The sequence below is a fragment of the Nicotiana tabacum genome, chromosome 11, assembly GCF_000715075.1.
Source record: "Nicotiana tabacum cultivar K326 chromosome 11, ASM71507v2, whole genome shotgun sequence".
Taxonomy (NCBI): Eukaryota; Viridiplantae; Streptophyta; class Magnoliopsida; order Solanales; family Solanaceae; genus Nicotiana; species Nicotiana tabacum.
Window position 1 is genome coordinate 58,182,797 of NC_134090.1, and position 19,033 is coordinate 58,201,829.

The window sequence follows — 19,033 nt, forward strand, 5'->3', positions numbered from 1 at the left end:
AAAACATATGCTTCAGCTATACTGTATCGCCCAGCCCTGAACAAACTTCCCCACCCCTTTCCCTCTTCCGTCAGTCATCTTCTTCCTTAAATCTTCTTCTTCGGCCGTCCATCTTCTTCCATCTTTAACAACAGGCCATTCATCTTCTTCCTTCAGGAACAACAGGCCATCACTCCTTTAATTTTTCAGGAACAACGGGCGGATTTAAATGTCGGAATATTCGAGTTTTCAAATAGTCATCGAAGGGTGTGTGGATGTGGAGTTGCTGCACTCCATCTCACATCGCGGACTGAAATGAATTCCGTAAGACGCTTTTTCAGGTGTCATCAACAAGAGCTATTATTGTCATCAAGAGCTATTATTGTCATCAACAAATTGAAAAGGAAAAAGGATGCTCTTCTTAAAGAAAGACTTAGAAACAGGGTGGAAAAATTGTTTCTTATATTTTTGGGTTTCATTATTGGATTTGTGGTTAGTTTTATGTTTTGAGGGAAGACTTGAAAATATGATTGTAATTGTTTATGGTTGTAATTGCTTATAGTTATTTTAGTTGTATAATTTAGATGCATTGTATTGTAATGGTTGGATGAAAATGGTTGTAATATGCATTGTATTGTAATTTCTCAGTAGCATTTGTGTTCACTTCATGTGTTGTGTAATTTCTCAACTATTTCGCATCGTTCAGTTCATGTATCTGGTGTTGTGTAATTTCTCAACTTTCTGGAAATTCAAGCAGCATAGTTCAATTCCGGTGTTGTGATGAGGTTTAACTTGTGGTTGTTCTGGAAACTCGCATTGTCCAGGTCACCACATTTGCAGTACATATCAACTAAAGTCGTGCCTAAATGTAATTGAATCAGGTCTTTGATGGTCTATCCTCATTTCATTAAACAGATGCAAGGCCATTGCTAAATGCCCATTCTGAGCATTCCCGGCAACAATTGCATTCCAGGAAACCACATCTCTGCTTTTTATCATATCGAAAACAACAAGTGCTTGCTTCAAATAGCCACACTTTGAATACATGGTGACAAGTGAATTTTGGGCAGGAGTCTCTATGGCAATTCTTTGCATCAACATGTAGCCATGTATAGAAGTTCCTACTTTTAATGAACCTAATTGAGCACAAGCTGCAAGGGCACTTGTTATAGTAGTTTTAGACGATTCAATTCTACTACAAAACATGTATTGTTGCATTCCCCAACATCTAGTATTATGCGAACACACGTGAGATCCACAAACACTGACCACCCAAAATTGAACAAAAGAAAGAAGCTCTAGTGCCTGAAAAGGTGGCATTCAAAAAAATAACTGGGGGAAAAAACAACTACAAAACAGAGATAATCAATAACCACTGATGTAAACATTCACAAAAATAACCAGTTAACATATAGTATTATGCTAACATCAACAGCAACACTGCTGAATAACCAATTAAACCAAGATAACATTCACCAAAAAATCAATAGTTTTGTGCATAATAGTCATCCATAAACTAAGTTACTTAAGTTTTTTACAAAAATAACTAGCCAACTTTTGCTAAATTTCAGCATTTGGTACAAGGACTCCTTCCCCATTTGGCTTCATCTTCTTTTTCTTTTTTCTTACTTCAGCTTGGAGCTGGCTAAGTGTAACTGCAGCTTTCCTCTTCCAGGTTGCCTTAGTTGGTGAGTAAGGCAAGTTTGTCGGCATAGAGACTCCATTTTCACCCCAAATAAATTGAATCCTTCTACTCCTAGTTGGTAGTCTTGCTTTCAGCCTTCTTTCCTTAAGTATTGATTGTGACTCAGAGAAGATTTGTGGCCTCAACGGTGGATCTTCCTCATCGCCAATATTTGGATCATAGGCTTGTGATTGTTGTGTTGTGACTTGAGAAGAGTAATCAGATTGTTATGTTTGTGCTTCAGTTTCAAATTCAAATCCCAACCAATCATCTTCAGTACTAAGAGTCGTTGTTGCACCCTCTTCACCATCTTTGCTCTGCCATCCAAAGAATTAGTTAATAAGAATTAGTTGTCATACTTTAAATTTCCATTATAAGTTTGTTTTACCTTGAAACAAGTCCTAGAATTGTGGTTCTCTCCACCACATTTATTGCATGTCATCACTGTTCCTTTCCTTGAATAACTCCACTCCCCCTTCCTCTTGCTTGCTTTATCAGGTTCCCTATTTTTCTTTACCTTGGGTCTGTCCACAGTCTTGGCAATTTCAGGTGGATCCATTGCTTGGCTAGGATCAATTTTCCAGAATTTTATACCCCTAACTGGTTGAAACTTGTGCTTGTAAGTCAAGGATTATGCTTCTTTGCTATAGTACCAGTGTATTTGCTCCTTAGGATCACCCTTTCAAAATCAAGAAATAACACTAATTAGATAACTTTGAAAATATGAGCTTAAGTGAGAAAACTAACTTAAAATATTTCATACCCTATCATATATTATAGCTTTGATAGCATGGGGGCAACGGATCCCAGAAAGTTGCCATAATCTACAAGTGCATTTTTTATGTTCAAGATCCAAAGTATGTCTATCATCACCTTGTGTGATTTCATATCCAAAGTCACCATTAAATTCAACCTTGCAATAATGAGCAATTGCCCTATAGTCATTGTAAAGCATCAAAGCACTTGGATTATAGTCACCATTCCATTTTCTGACAAAATAGATACAAGGAGGTAAAATACAAGGAGTGTAAAATAAAAGCAGAACATTCACTATAATTAGCCATTACCTGATTTTATCTTCATTGATAGCCAACAGATTCATAACCTTTATTATAATCTCCTCGAGCATCTTGATAATTGGCATATATCTAGCTTCAAGAATCCATGCATTAAACGACTCGGTGAAATTATTGTCGACCATCATGTTTTTACATTGAGTGTCAAAATATGCTCTACACCAAGACTGTGGAGGATAATGCAGGAGATCTTTGGCAAAAGAAGCATCTTCATCCTCACATAGCTCTCCCATCTTTTTTAGTTGATCTTTGAAATCTTCTTCATAAGTGCTCCAAGCACACCACCACAACAACTTCTTCATATGTCCACTTCTCCACTTCTTCTGGCAATTTGCCTCAATATGTCTTACATAATACCTATGATGAGCTTCAGGAAGTATATTCTACACAGCATCAATTAACCCCTATGATAAAATAGGAACAAATAGTCATAAATAGTAAAATATATAAGTGTATACCAGAGAATAATAGAAATCAGAGATGAAAGTTGTAGTGTTTACCTTTTGCATATCTGAGATGAAAGTCGCTCCTTGTCCATCATTTAGCTCAAGATAAAGCTTCAAACACTCTAAAAACCAACCCCAAGTCCTGGAAGTTTCCTTGTCTACCACGACCCATGTAAGAGGATAAAATTGGTTCATACAATCTTGACCAATAGCCACTAACAACTGACCCTTAAATCTACCTTTAAGAAAGGTACCATCCATCCCAATCAGTGGTCTCAAGCCACTTTTTCACCTATTTTTCAACTTATTGAAGCATATGTACATTATCTTTTCCCTTCTTCAAGAGCATTCTTTAATAAATTGATCACAACATCACCGTCTGAATTAGATTGTCTTACTTCTTGTCCATATGCCTCGAGTTTGTTATAGTCATCAACAAAATTGTCCTCCAACTTCTTAAGAGCCAAACCCTTGGCCCTTTTGAGCTTACTTTTGAACACATTTAAATCAAAACCACTCTCCAACTCAACTTCAACCCTTTTTTATTTACCATTGCACAGAAGTTTACTGCCCTTCTAGCTTCTACAATATCCTTAAATGTCATACCTACCTCTAACTCTTTAAAACGTTCCAAATTATCAGTTACAACCATCTTCTTTTCTTTGACAATACCATCAAGTTCTATAGAATCATCTTCAAAACAATCAGATTCATCAAAGTCACTTCCCCCAAGACTATGTTCACATTCAGAAGCTACATCAATGTCTATAGAATATGTCTCTGTATGATGAGTAATATTTTGAGCAAATACCTTTAAGTCAGACTCATCAACAGCAAAGAAATTAATCACCTTGAAGTCTTTAGAAAACAAGCCCTGAAGAGTCTTCACACCTTCGTCATCAGTTATCAAGTAGTACCTCCCTGAGGGTCCAGTCATTAAAAGCTATTCGACAGAGCTAAACCCTAACGTTTTTGTAAACTCTTCACAAATAAAATCATATTTAACAAGATAAGAGACATAACCAGACAAAGTGTGCACCGACATCTTGTTATATACTATCTCGGGGGAAAAGGCCCGGTTACTCCCATAGTGAAACACCAAATCCACTTTATCAATCATCTTCAATGGACTTCACATATAAAGATATAGAAAAAGGGACAAAGAAGGGACCACATCAGTATATATAAAGTAGTCATATTCAAAACGCAAACCAAAAAACAAATAGCAAATATTGTCAAAGATTTTCAAATTAATGTATTAAAATACAAAAAGCCCCAACCACCCGACAAAACCATCAATCCGCCCAAATTAACTGACTGTATTTTGTTCCTTAGTGTATTAAAATACAAAAAGATATTAGAAACAATATCTCTCTTTAATTAAGTCTAACAAAGCATAGTTTGTCCCTACATATGAAACACACAAGAAAAAACTCGAAATCTCATATATAACACACAAAGAAAGAATAAAGTAGTCATACCTTAGTCAGAAGATAGAAAACCCTAGCTTGTCATACTCAAAGATGGAAACCCTAGACGACCTGTTTAGGAAGAAGATGGACGGTTTAGGAAGAAGAAGAAGAGGGAAGGTGGGTGCACCTGTCTGTTTGGAAAGGGGCGATACAGTGCTGGTTATGTTTTGGGTCTTTTAGAATTAGGGTGGGTTGGGCCGGGTGGGTTGTTTTTAGGTCGGGTTTGGTATCAGTAAATTAAAAAAAGAAAAGAAAATATGGTTTCCGTCTAATAATGGCAATTTGCACAACTGTTGGACGGTTTGGACATATTTGGGCCAAACTAATAACGACGGGCATATTTGTCCTATTTCGCATAATTCACGGGTATATTTGGACCTTTTCCATTTATTATATGCAAAATGGAGAAAATGTAGAGAGAAGAAGTAGATAATGCAATTGTGGGATGAAAATAAAGAAATAAAGTGGGAGTCTTTTATAGTTGCTCTAAGGGTGCATGCCAAAATTGGAAAGAACACAAAAATTATGAAATATGGGAAGCTTGTAAATAACTTCCTATATTATTTTACAATTAGATTTCAAAATTCAAAATTACACCTAACTTAACTTAAAAATCTACCAAAACATGAATTTAATTTTGATTGCATGGCTAAATATTTTCCTTTCTTTATTTGCCCGATCAAAAATGTAAAAACCTTAAATTTGTTTTCTTATCTGCATATGTACTCATTTGTTAACAAACTCATTTCCAACTTAATTTCTAGCTAGCCTAAAATACTAATCTTGTTAGGTTAAATTTTTTGACTCACTATTTCAGTTAACGTGATCGTTTGATTGATTTGTAATGATTGAACTATAAAATATTCACACTCATGCCACGTCGAGATACTACAAGAAAAAAATAACAAAAATCGATTCAATTTATCGTAATCAATTAATTAACATATTGGTTAATTGTAGTCTAAAACACAAAAAAGCTCATTGACTTATCAAATTATCTAACCAAATTGTACTACGTAAAAATGCCAAAGTACATTAACCTCTGGATCTGAATCCCTGCTTATATACTTGATATTGGCCATAATTAACAAGAATATTTTTTAGCCTTGTTTCTTGTTTTTAGTTTTGTTATCATTTTCTTTGTGTTAGAGTAGTCCTTCTACAGCGAATGAATCAGGTTGCAGACTAGTTGGAGGTTTCATAAATGTGGACAGGTTGAGTCTCAATCCCTGCTATTGGTATTGCTAACTGAAGGAAAGCAGATATTACCAATGAGCCTCCCTGATTCATGAAATCCATTCAAATAGTCTTTTGATAGGTGATAATATTTTTGTATAGGTTGGACACCTCACAGGTTTGTCAAATGTATTTTCTTCAGCTCTCTAGGCTATCATTAGGGTTAGTCAAGGGCTATGTTTACATAACAATGCCCTTAACTCGTATGTAACTATCCTTTTGATAGATGAATAGAAAATAGAAAAAGGTATCAAACATCATTGAGTAAAAATCCTAATTTCTTATTCTCATCATCAAATTTTGTATGAGTTAATTGAAAAAGTTTTATTTAATTAATAAAATTTCCTCTCTTTTTTTTGGGTTTTGTTTGTCCAATTTCGATGCCTTATCTTTTTTCCTTAAGGTTTCGCCTTCTTGTTCCCCATTTCTTCTCATTAAAAGTACATCTCATAATCCCATATTATCAAAATGCAAACACAATCTCAGTGCCTGGATTAGTGGTGGCAAAATGAATAAAAGAAAACAGTTTTTCATCTATATTATTTATTAAATATGAGTTGGATAATGAACTTTTTAAAAAATAAATCAAATATGGATAAAAACCATATTATCCATTTAAAAAATGAATAACCAATGGACAACTAATAGGTTTAACTTTTACATTTATAAGTGATCATACTTAAGAAACCATGGATAATAATATGGATATGAATCAGGTCGGATAATTTATTCGTTTTTGTATTACCGGTTTTTATCCGTACCATTATCTAACCCAAGCCGCCCGTTTGCCACCCCTGGCCTGGATGCTTGCTATAAAATTAGTAGAATATTTTTTTTCAAACAGCTTCTTCACTCTCCTCTTTTATACAGCTAAAGCATGATAACCTAACGATGACCAATGACAAATCCAGACAATTCAATAAATAGACAATAATTATTGCCAACATTTTCTCAAGGCAAAATAAGCATGCATAGCAAAATATCCATATTCGCTTTCCACCGTGCTCTTGCAAGAATTTTCTAAAAACAAAACTCAAACTAATAAAATGGTTTTTGAAAGGGTTTTTAAAATATTAAAATGGCATCCGATCTTTCCAGGATATTAATAGAATATTAGATAAGTGGGATCTCCAGGAGTGAAGAGAGAAAAGGGGATGGAAGCAGTGTGAGAATAAAGAAATTAAGATCCAAATGAGAAAAGTCATAACAAATTAGTTAACAACATGAAGGAAACAGATGTAAATTCGTGTGAAAATTTGGAATCCATTATTTTAAATATTTAGGAGGAATAAGTTCTCCAGAAAAATAAAAAGAAAAACTGGAAAGATCATCTCAACTGACACGCAGCATCAGAAGAAATCATTCCTCTTCCTCTGCCTCCTCCAGCCATTTAACAAAGGGATCCAGCGCCTTGACAAGAGCTTGCCTGCCATAATTTAAAATGATATCACATCACAATCCTTTAATATATTAAAAATAGAATATTGCTCAAGGAAGAAAAAATAGATTTGAAAGGAAACTAATTCAATAACAGTTTCATTCCCATAAAAACAGTAAATCAAGAAAAACGTAACAAATGCATACCTGCCCTTGGCGTTAGTTCCCTTGCGGAACCAATGAAGAATGGTGTCTTCTGCTAGCACATCTTGGTCATAGAGGGACCTTATAATTTCTGGGAACAACTTCATCAGTTTAGCATCCTCATAGCACTGAACTTGGACTTTGTATATAAGCTCCAATTCAAGCTTTCCTGTTGTGCAGAATGTATTCAACAGTTGCGCCCATGTTTTCACCTGCAAAAAAAGAGAGAAGAAAAAAGGAAAAGTGGGAACGAGAAGAAATGTGATACAAATACAGAAGTAACTAGACTTCACAAGCGCAAGGGAATTTGTCCCACTCAGCAGAACTGATCAGTCCTTCCGAGGTTGAGTGTTAGAGAAGCCAGAAAAGCATGCAACTATAGACTAATCTAACTTCCGTGTGCTTTCAAATTTAGTTCAACAATTAATCAAACCTTGCAACACTACCACTGTTGATTAAATTAGTCAATGTTTGCCAATAATAGGTAGTCAACTCACATTTGACGGATTTCATTAAAACAAGACAAGTTGCCACAAGTCCTATCTGCTGGATTCATTTAGGAAAGCTAATGGAATACTAAATTCTCGAAAATACAAGAGTAATGAATTAGAAATGCATGCACAAATTAAAAGGAAGACTAAAGGGCCAGCCATGGCTAATTTGGCAGTTGCCTATCTTTATAACTCTGATACTTGTTGAGCAATGCTTCTTTGAGAACATTAACTTCCCAACCAACCCAGTCATCATGCTTACTTCTTAATTGACATTTTAAAAAAAAACTAGAACGATACTTTTATTCCCGGAACACTGGGTAAAGCGACCAGTAAAGAATGAGTTCATTCATAGGTTATTTCCAAATTTTGAGGAAGGCTATCATTAATTCATTATGCATGTTCATTTACCACAATATGCAGCTTTTAAAATGTAAACTACCTGGCGAAGGGCCGAATTAGCATTTTGCTGTTGATTCTTCCCAGACCACTGCACAGCATCCATCAAGACATCCCACAGAATTCTCACAACTTCTATATCTGGCAGTTTAGCATCTTTGACGTGTTGCTTGACAGTTTCTATAACTTCAGAAATATTAGCTTCTTCTGCTATCTGAGTCGTCACAGCAGATTTCATTTCCTTGAGCTTCACCTCAAAAATCTTCTTTTCATTGTACTCGACCAAAGGTATAAGCTCAGCCTTGCTGAAAACAAGAAAGTTTATAACCCGTACATACACCCCACTATTCAAAAAAATCTACTGAAATACCCGCAATCTAAAGGCAATGATCATCTTAGCTTATCCCCATTCTAAAAGCAATGTTCTTAAATTAACTATTATATTACGAAAGCTTGAATACATAAACCTCTAAATACAAGTTCCTCCGAAGGCAACGGAATGATGTACCAATGATAAGCGGTTTGGGTTGACAAATCATTTGTCTAGAGAGGGTCTGGCGATAATAAGTGGATGCTTGTCAACAGTGTTCTTTATAGATGAAATGAAGGACAGGTTTCCATTAAGCATAAACAGTTGTAAATTCCATAATGTAACAAGATTATTACTTCCATATACAAATAAAAATCAGCAATAGTACCCTTGACTGCTTCACAAGCTAACATTTATATCAGATATGTTTTAGTGAAACAAATATTACTTTTACAGGACCTGGTGAACAAGAAACTGAAAGGACGAAGCATCCAGGATAAAAGGCATACTAGCTCACAAAAATAATATGACAGAAAGTGTTGACTCTTAACACGCGGTGGCCTCATTAACTTGATGAGACATCCTTTTTTATTCTCTTTGCTTTCATCAAATGAGAAAGCATCTCAGAGCACATGATGAAATCCTTTGACATTTTAGGCACTACCAGTGATGAAAAAACGCCTGCTTCCTCGCTTTAAGCGAGAAGCGAAGCGGAGCGAGGGGCTGGTCGCTACCCCAACCAAAAGCGGCTCAGGTACACATAAGCGACCGCTTCTCTCTAAAAAGCGAGAAGCGGTGAAGCAGAGCGGAGCGGAAGAAGCGGTCGCTTTTTGAATTAAAAGGCCCAAACGAGTCTTTTTTCAAGTAAAAGACCCAAATCGTTGAGTCTTTTGTTTTAGACACTTCTTCAGCAGCAAACTAGGGTTCTAAACCAGCCTTTTCTTCCTCAAAAAACCAGCGATTTGTTCAAGCAAACTAGGGTTCTTCTTCTTCTTCTTCTTCAACATTACAACAACAGCTTTCAAGTTTCAACGGGTATGTTTTGCTTTTGCACTTTTTATTTTCATTCTTCTTCTTCTTCTTTTTCTTTCTAAATGTCCAAAAAGCGCCGAAATGCTGGCGAATTTTTTTCAGAAAAATTCTGCCCCGTTTCTGCCCAATTATATATTTTTTATTCTTAGTTCTTATTGTCTTTCTTATGTGTTATGTAGTTGTTATTTTAATGGCACCAAAAGAAGATAGGAAAGACCCGGCTTGGGCTTACTCTGCAAGAGTTAGCGAGACCAACAAGATAGCCATTAGATGTCTTTTTGTGATAAGATTACAAATGGAGGAATCTATCGTCAAAAAGCGCATCTAATCGATGGTGATCCAAATGTCGCATCTTGTCCTAAAGTTCCGGGGCATGTGAAGGAAGAATTGAAAGCATACCTTCAAAAAAAAAGAGTTAAAGACTCAAATGATTCATGAACAAGAACTTTATAATCTTGATGATGATGATGATGAAACAGAAGAAGGTGACGATGCTTCGTCGCTTCCACCAAAATCACAAAAGCGGGGAAGGATGCTTCCACCAATGTCTTCTAGTTGTGGATCTACTGGCAAGACCAAAGGTCCTATGGATTGTTACTTCCTGCAAAAATCTGGAGATAAGGGAGGAAAAAGTAGTAATCCTCAAGTTGATGCCAAAGCGATTTTGAGGGACCGTGCAGTTACTTGCTTTGCCCGGTGGATGTATGATGCAGGTCTTCCTTTTAATTGTGTTAATTATACTGACACTTTTGCTGCTTTTATTGAGGCCGTAGGCCAATATGGTCCAGGAATGAAGTCTCCAACTTATTATGAAGTTAGAGGGCCATATCTAAAAAAGGAGGTGGCAGAGGTGAACAAAATCGTGGAGGAGCACAAAGTAGAATGGAACAAGTTTGGTTGTTCCATTATGATGGATAAGTGGACGGCGAGAAATGGAAAAATGATCATCAATATCTTGGTGAATTCTCCTAAGGGAAGCCTGTTTCTTGAGTCCGTTGATGCAAGTGACTCTTCAACTGATGCAACCAAAATGTACTCCTTGTTCAAGAGTACAATAGACTCTATTGGAGCAGAAAATGTTGTTCAAGTTGTCACGAACAACGCCAGTGAAAATGTTAAAGCTGGTGATTTGATGTCCGTTGGGTACCCGCATATCTATTGGACTCTGTGTGCAGCACATTCCATTAATTTGATCTTCGGTGATATTTTCAAGGAAAGACCCTTCAGTACTGTCTTTAATCAGGCAATTAGAGTGCATTCCTATATTGTTCAAAGGCCTTTATTATTGAACATGATGAAGAGATTCACTAAACAAAAAAGATTGGTGAAACCTGCAAAAACTAGATTTGCTACTGCTTTCTTAACTTTGCATAGGATGTATGAGCAAAAAAGCAATTTGAAGAAGTTTGTTTCAGATGAGTACACTAGCAGTGCCTATGGAAGGGAAGCTCGAGGGAGAGAATCTGCAGATATTATACTTTCTCCTTCATTCTGGAACAATGTGGTTCATGCATTGAAGATTGGTGGTCCTTTAGTTAAAGTGCTTCATTTGGTGGATGGGGAGCAAAAGGCCACCAATGGGCTACTTGTACGAAGCAATTGATCGTGCAAAGGAGGCTATTCAAGCCTCTTTTAGTGATCAAAGAAAATACAAAAGAGCTTTTGAGATCATAGATAAAATGTGGAATAGTAAGCTTCATAGCCCTTTGCATGCAGCTAGACTTGTTTTCAACCCGGAACTATTTTATGACAATAAAGAGAGGATTCTAGGAGATGAACCTTTGTGGAATGGATACTATGAATGCATTGAGAAGTTGATACCCGAAGAATCCGTGCAAGATAAAATCACAAAGCAATTTAGTATTTATAGGAATGCTAAACAACTTTTTGGAAAAAACATAGCCATTACACAAAGAAAGACGAAGTCACCAGGTGAGCGAGTGCTTATATGTTGTTTTATAGTTAATAAGTTATTTCTTTATTAATATTATGTTTTGAAAATTTGTTCTACTTCTACAGTTGAATGGTGGAAGCAATATGGTCATTCCACTCCAGATTTACACAAGTTTGCCATCAAGGTTCTAAGTTTAACATGTAGCTCGTCCGGTTGTGAAAAGAATTGGAGCGTGTTTGAGCATGTAAGAACTAATAAGAAAGATTTAGTATATTGAGATGATTAAATTATATCTCAATTGTCCTAATCTTACTAATTACTTATTATTTGCAGATTCATACCAAAAAGAGGAACAAACTAACCTTGAAACGTCTCAATGATCTAGTCTTCATTAAGTACAACAGAACATTGAGGCGTCGTTACAACACTCGCAATGTAATTGATCCAACTAGTTTGGACAACATCGATGATGCTAATGAATGGCTATTTGGAGTCCCGGAAGATCATGCAGATGAAGAAGTATTTGAGGATATTTCTGATATCACTTGGGGTGATGTTGCGGAGGCGCGTGGAATTGGGAAGAAGATTTATGGTTTGAGGGGGAGTACCTCAACTTCAAGTTTACAGAGGAAGGGAAAACAGACAGCTACTTTGTCCCTAGTTGATGAATAAGATGAAGTTGAAGAAGATGACGAGCAATATAATAATGATAGTGGAATACAAGAATTTGACAATCTTGTAGAAGAATAGGATGCTCATTTTGTGCTTTAATTGATGCTACTCTTGACAATCTTGTAGAAGAATAGGATGCTCATTTTGTGCTTTAATTGATGCTACTCTTTAGTTTTTTAATTTAAGTATTGAACATTTGCTTCCAATTACATGTGTTGTCTATGCAGTATTTATTTTAATTTTTTTTTTAAAATTCCGCTTCACTTCAAAAAAGCGGGCGCTTCGCTTCTCGCTTTTCGTGAAATAGGGGTTGTCGCTTTTCCTAGCTTCACGCTATTCACAACACTGGGCACTACGAACTGGATTACAACTTAAAGCAACTAGAATTTCCTCCATAGCACCCAACCAAAGAAAAGAAAGCAAAAAGCACACTACAAGAATTGATCACTTAGCTTAAATCTTAGCTTCTCAAATCCTAGACAAAACACCTGAAGGTGCCCAAGCTCTGTCATTATTCACTCCCCCAACACCCCAATTTTCTTTTGTTTGTCCCAAAAAGTCACCTTTCTTTAAGTGGAAACCCCTAATATTACATTCCATTTGGTTCTTAATGAGATGCCCATATATGAGTTCGCATTATTTTTTGTGGACCCCAACAAGAAAGTCTTAGTATTTTGTGTATATTTGGCTTAATTTGTCAGAAGTCCTTTCTTTCTCAAACACCCTGCTTGGTTGAATGGTGCCAAACAAACTGGACAAAGGGACTATGAAAAATAAATGATCCACTGCCAGAAGAAAACAAAAACATTCAGAGGGCAGTGACTATGATGTGCTTAAAAAAATATGGCATCCTTTCTAATGAGAAAAAGAAACTTTGTGTGCATAAGAATAAATAATAGAACGGGAGCACATATATTTTTATAGGAAGAGAAGTACTAAACAACCTTCAAGAAACATCATCATGAACTTCTTCCGTCGGCCAGGATTAAAGAGAACATCTTAATTTCACAACAAATACTTACTATTACCATCCTAGGAAACCACATCAAAGTTATACGATCAAAAGGTCTCCAATTATTGCAACCTACATATTATTTCTAAAGCATAGCTCCAAAGTGAAAACTACAACAATCACTATACTTTGAAAAACCCCAATAAGTCATAACAACATACCTAATGGTACTACAATGTAAATAACACAATAAAGTGGTATTCAATTAACAGCGGTGACATTGATGACGACAAATTAAATTACCAATCTCCTCTCTAGAATCTCAAGTTATTGTTAAAGGGAAAATTACTCACGTGAAATGCTCAGAGACAGCTTCAGGTGTCCGCTTTGCCGAAGGGAAGAACTCCAAGAGATTACCTTCCATTTTACCCCGCTTAAGGATTGAGATCAAATCATCAAGACTGTTGTCAACCAAATATTCTTTAAAGAAGTCTGTGATAAATGAGAGGACTAGCCCTTTGGCAACAAGGTTATCTTTGAGCAATGGCTGGAAAACCGTTTCTGGCGGGAGGCCAGAAAGCTTCTGGGAAAAGGCAAGGGCTGTAAAAATTGCCAACTTCTTCCTCTCATTTTCCTCAAAGAACTCCAAACATTGCAACATTCTCCGCATAACATTTTCAAGATTCTTTATAAGAAACGGTTTTCTCCTCAATATCTTCTGCACATAGATTACAGATGGCAAAATGACTTCACGTCTAGGTTCACACTCAATTACAGAGTAAGGGTGGCGGTCCCCTTCATCAGGTTTAATTGTTCCAGGTTGTGTACGGCCCCCTGTGAAGATAACCTGTGTCGAACCACACAGCAAATTGGAAGCATAAATGACGCAGCAATGAGTAGAAACGAAAGAACATATTGACATGTTATCCAATTAATATTTTTGATTGTTAAATTAAAAAATGCAAGCTTTTACAATATTGACAAGTTATTCCAATTAAAGCATAAAACTCTCGTCATTGTTAAAATTTTAAACAAATGGAAGCAACACTAGAATACTAATCTATCAAAAAGGAAATATCATAAAACTTTCAGTATAATAGAATAGCACATGACGAGTTTATAATCTAACTCAAATGATTAAAGCTATGGTATCAGGACACAGGAAAATAGCACAAACATTGAAAACAAAAGAAGTAGTCATGCAAGGAAAATAGACCTAAATAAAGAAACTAAAAACTATATAATTCAATCTTAGAACGCTAATAAATAAATGTACTTTCTTTCCACCTTCAGTAATTCCTATCCATATGCACCTTAACAATAGTCCAATAAATATACTTCAAGAATGATAATTTTAGGGGAAATATAAAAGAGTTACCTCAAAAAGGGTGTCACCGTATCTTGAGAAGTTAAGGTCTGTAGACTCAATGCTCTTGGCAACAAGTTCCTGTGCATCATAAAACATATAACAAAGATTGAATGCAAGTAACAATAGGATATCAAAACAAATATGGAAAAGCAAATTGAATAATAGCATTACCAAATCACCAGCATTATCCAAATAAATCTGGACCACTGCATCCGCAAATGCTGCAGGGTCCAGAGGCGCTGCAATATTCCGTTTGCGGGTCTTAATCCGCGTACCACTGCAATGACAACAATAATCAATAAAAATAGTAGAATAAACTAACGTTAAGTACTATGAGAGGATGAACAAGGCTTACCCAAGAGTGGGTTTCTCCTTTGAGCTTTAATTCCACAAAACAAAAAAAGAAAGACAAAAAATCAGTATTATTACAACCACACAAATGATCAAACAGTTGATATTTTAAACTCTACAAGTATCACAAAAACCATAACCAGTACTACGAAATACACAAACAAAAAATGAAGAATAAAACAAGGCAAAGCTTGCTTTTTGGTTGGTACGTAAAATAAAACCACCAAAAAAATGCACATAAAAAATCAAATTTTGGCTTTAGACCAGCATAAGAGCTGAAACAAACAATTACTAAAAGAAAAAAGAGTATGCACTGTAATCATACATCATTTATATGTAGCATAAACGCATAGACGTAACAAATAAAGATAAATACCTCGAACTTTTCACATCAAAGAAGCAGCATGTCCCTAAGTTTTTTCAGTTTAAAATTTAAAAAAAAAAAAAAACAAGGCAGCTAAGCCTAACAATTAACACAATACCTACATAGTTTCGGATTAAACAGACCAATTTAAGAGACATTCTGAAGAAAAAAACATACAAAGAGAGAGAGAGAGAGAGAGAGAGAGAGAGAGAGAGAGAGAGAATGCTAGTAGATCCTAGATCCAAAATGATAGCAACAGAGAAGAAAAACGAAGTTCCATAGGAAATGAGCAGATCCAAAAATAATAGTTACTTAGTACATAAGAAAAACTAAACATACCTCATAAACAAGACAAGGGGAATCGAAGAAGATGCAGAGACTCTCTGCGCTTTGCGATGAGAGAAGAAAATTTAGAGAGGTGTAAGAAAGGAAAGAGAATAAGTTCTCCTGAAGCCACTGCTCAGATATTCATTTTATAATACTATAGAAAGATAGGAAATTACCTTCTTTCTTTCATAAAATAACAAAAATACCCTTATATTTGAGGTAGGTTTAAGATAATCTTAAGTAGTATATTTTTTAGCTTCTATAAATGTGCTAAAAATGAAATGTATTTTATCTCGTGATTATTTAAAGAATTTTAATAGTTATGTTTTACAATTAAAAAATATTGTATAATTTTCAATAAACATATTCTGCCTATGTCGTACAGGGAAAATTCTATCGTGCAAGTTTAAGTTTGATCCTTTATTTTCATACGAAAATATTTTCTTGGTTGCTTAAATTATTTCACAACTATAATTATTTCATGTGTTAATTTTTCTAATATTTACTTATTTAGGATTTTAAAATCAATTTTATTTATCGAATATATATTATTTGAACCATGCCAGAAGTCTTAATATATAAAAATTTAATCATTTTTTACAGGTGATTTCCTTAAGAAAATATTTAATTTATTTTGATAAATTACTATTTTTCAATAATTTGTTCTTCTTATATATAAATATATTTATTAATTGACACGGCACACACGTAAACGCACATACACTAAAATTAATATTTTGTAATTGTCTGAAATCACTCTATAATAATTAATTTTGAGCAAAAAAATGAGTGGGAAATAACTATTAAATACTCTCCCTCGAAAATTTAATTTTGGACTTCTCATTTTTTTAGAACAAATATACGAGATTTGAGATGTGGGAAAATTTAGCTCTTTGAATTTGCACTGTTCAAATTGTATTGTCTCTTTATGCTAGCATGGTTGTACTTTACCGACATTAATTGGAATACTCTCTTCATCTATTTTGCAGAAATATTCCTTTATCTTCCTCCGTTTCAATTTATACGAACTTGTTTGATTTAACACGGAATTTAAGAAAAAAGAGAAACTTTTGGACTTGTAGTATAAATTGAGTCACACATATTTTGTATGGCTATAAACCGTTGCATAAGGTAAATTGTTTCCAAATATGAGAAGGGGTCATTCTTTTTAGCATGAACCAAAAAGGAAATAAGTTCACGTAAATTGAAACAAATGGAGTATATTTTAAAAGATTAACACAGTTTTTTATTTGGAACTTACTTAACCTCAATGTTTTATTTTTTGGCGAAGGGCCAAATACACCCATGTACTATGAGAAAATGTTTAAATATACTCTTCATTATAGTTTGGGTCCAAATATACTCCCTATGTAATAATATTGATTCAAATATACCCCTCTTCTGTTAAATTTGTCCAACATGAACATCTAACCATACGTGGAACTAATATTTGATGAGGTGGATGCCACATGGCATGCCACCTCAGCGCCTCTAATCCATATATAAAAGAATTAAATTTGAAATACAATATTTTTCATAATAGCAGTAATGGTGGCAATAGTTGTGGAGGGAAAAAAATTTAGTGGTGGAAAAAAGTAAAAGGGAGGGTAAAATAGGTTAGGGGCACTGAGTTGGCAAGCTATGTGGCATCCACCTCATCAAATGTTTGTGCATGTAAGATTGGATGTCCAATTTAGACAAACTTAATAGAGAAGGGGTATATTTGAGCCAATAGTATAACGACAAGGATATATTTGGACTCAGAATATAACGAGGAGTACATTTAAACCTTTTCTGATAGTACACGAGCATATTTGGCCCTTTTCCATTTATTTTTTCTTATTAATTGACTTGTTATTTATTAGCACTCCACTTGATATAATCGCTGATTTTTATTAGCAGAGATAAACATAAAATGAATTCATCAAGCTCTTATCATCTCTCACTTGATTGTTTGCAATAAGTTTAATTTTGATATTTGCTATTCCTTCTGTCCGATTTATGTTGACATTTTTCGCTTATCAAAACTTAATTTGAATAATCTTTAACGCTAAATTGGATTAGATCAACTCATTATTTTAAAATTAAAATTTAGATATTCAAAAATTATATGAAAAATATTATAAGTTACGAAAAATATATATTTTAAATTGTTGGTCAAAGTTCGCATAGTTTGATTCTCGAGAAGAAAATGTTATATAAAATTGGGACAAAAGAAGTATATATTAAGGGGTCATTTGATACAAGGGATAAGGATAATAATCTCAAAATAGAATTAAATTTTATTTATCTCATGTTTTGTTATAGGTATTAGTTAATTTAGGGATAAATTTTGCACTAAAATAGCGCCCATATAAAATATAAAATAATTAATTCTATGGGATATCCTTATTTTATTCCACTATTGTACCTCTAAGGAATACAAATTGAAATTGTGGGAGATGAGTAATGAAGGGCTCACATGGGGAGATACCCTTCAATCCCTTGGTCTCTTAAATTTTACGGAAAAGGACTAAATGTGTCCCTTTACTATGATAAATTAGTTATAAGTATACTATTCGAAGGTTTTTGTCCCTACCGTTACCTGTTTAAAAATATGTACCCCTCCATCTAACGGTCAACTTGGACGCCATCTATTTATCGGAGTCATAATGAGATGCTTTTGAAGACTCCAGAACCAACTGAGCTCCATCATCACCGCTAACAAAGAGCCACCGGACAAAAATAGAGGCGGCAATCAACTCACAATCCCAACAAAAATCCATTAAAAAAACTCAACAAACCCCGATCAAAATTACTACTCCAGTAAACATGCAAGACAAAGGCTCCTCTATTTGCTCGACTTTAACTTTCAATGAACTTCTGGGCAAATTTTTAGATATATCAAATCAAATTGGTCTAAGCCATTGGAATTTTAAACTCCAAGACCCATTTCCACTGATCTATATAAAATTTTGGAATAATTTTTCTGTATGATTGAGTGGGTTTTCCAGCTATTAGGTTCATTGGTGCTTTAAGAGTTGACAAAAATTAAAATAAGGTGAGAAGGTAAGAAGAAAGGAAGAAAGAAAAGTAAAAAGGGAAGAGAGAGGAGGGGAATAGGGGGACGAAGAATACTAGGCGAGAAAGGAGGAGGGTAAGGAGAGGAGAGGGGTTTCTGAGGTGTTGTTCAGGTTCGGGGCTGGACCGAGTGGATTTGGATCTAAGAGGAAACATAATTTAGGTGTTTAAAATGTAGCCACATGTCTATCAAAATGGGTAACCATATGGACAAAAACCTTCGAATAGTATAATGGAGGCTACTTATAACTAATTTATGGTAGTAGAGGGACACATCTAGCCATTTTCCGTAAATTTTATGTTTTTTTTTTTAATTCTGTAAATAAAAAGATTGATGA

The 19,033-nt window shown here is 34.8% G+C and overlaps 2 protein-coding genes across 3 annotated transcripts; both read right to left on the minus strand.

The window, feature by feature from the left end:
• Positions 1–1,341: 1,341 nt before the first annotated feature.
• Positions 1,342–4,836, minus strand: LOC107801802 (uncharacterized). 2 transcript variants are annotated; one of them, XM_075225086.1, is made up of 6 exons: positions 4,667–4,836; positions 3,240–4,315; positions 2,731–3,143; positions 2,427–2,652; positions 2,052–2,342; positions 1,342–1,980 (listed from the first exon to the last, which is right to left on the minus strand). In XM_075225086.1, the coding sequence occupies exons 3-5, from the start codon at positions 3,039–3,041 to the stop codon at positions 2,295–2,297; spliced, it is 585 nt and encodes a 194-aa protein (XP_075081187.1). In that variant the 5' UTR covers positions 3,042–3,143; positions 3,240–4,315; positions 4,667–4,836; the 3' UTR covers positions 1,342–1,980; positions 2,052–2,294. The 2 variants fall into 2 exon arrangements, with proteins under 2 accessions (XP_075081187.1, XP_075081188.1); XM_075225087.1 differs by having other exon boundaries at positions 3,240–4,106; positions 4,667–4,823.
• A 2,249-nt stretch (positions 4,837–7,085) lies between these two features.
• LOC107797584 (uncharacterized) lies at positions 7,086–15,779 on the minus strand. Its single transcript, XM_075225088.1, has 8 exons — positions 15,648–15,779; positions 14,949–14,972; positions 14,765–14,870; positions 14,603–14,671; positions 13,578–14,071; positions 8,408–8,669; positions 7,478–7,686; positions 7,086–7,319 (listed from the first exon to the last, which is right to left on the minus strand). Exons 1-8 carry the CDS (start codon positions 15,650–15,652, stop codon positions 7,253–7,255), a joined length of 1,236 nt encoding a protein of 411 aa, XP_075081189.1. The 5' UTR covers positions 15,653–15,779; the 3' UTR covers positions 7,086–7,252.
• Between the last annotated feature and the right edge of the window lie 3,254 nt (positions 15,780–19,033).

What these genes read in the sequence shown, in the direction of transcription:
- LOC107801802 (XM_075225086.1), bottom strand. Translation starts at nt 3,041, where the DNA reads ATGAAGAAGTTGTTGTGGTGGTGTGCTTGGAGCACTTATGAAGAAGAT. An exon ending in ATCAATGAAGATAAAATCAG is followed by an intron (nt 2,653 to 2,730) that starts GTAATGGCTAAT and finishes CTATTTTGTCAG; the next exon opens with AAAATGGAATGGTGACTATA. An exon ending in AAGCTATAATATATGATAGG is followed by an intron (nt 2,343 to 2,426) that starts GTATGAAATATT and finishes TGATTTTGAAAG; the next exon opens with GGTGATCCTAAGGAGCAAAT.
- LOC107797584 (XM_075225088.1), bottom strand. An exon ending in TGGATAATGCTGGTGATTTG is followed by an intron (nt 14,672 to 14,764) that starts GTAATGCTATTA and finishes TATGATGCACAG; the next exon opens with GAACTTGTTGCCAAGAGCAT. An exon ending in GCTGTCTCTGAGCATTTCAC is followed by an intron (nt 8,670 to 13,577) that starts GTGAGTAATTTT and finishes TCTTGTTTTCAG; the next exon opens with CAAGGCTGAGCTTATACCTT.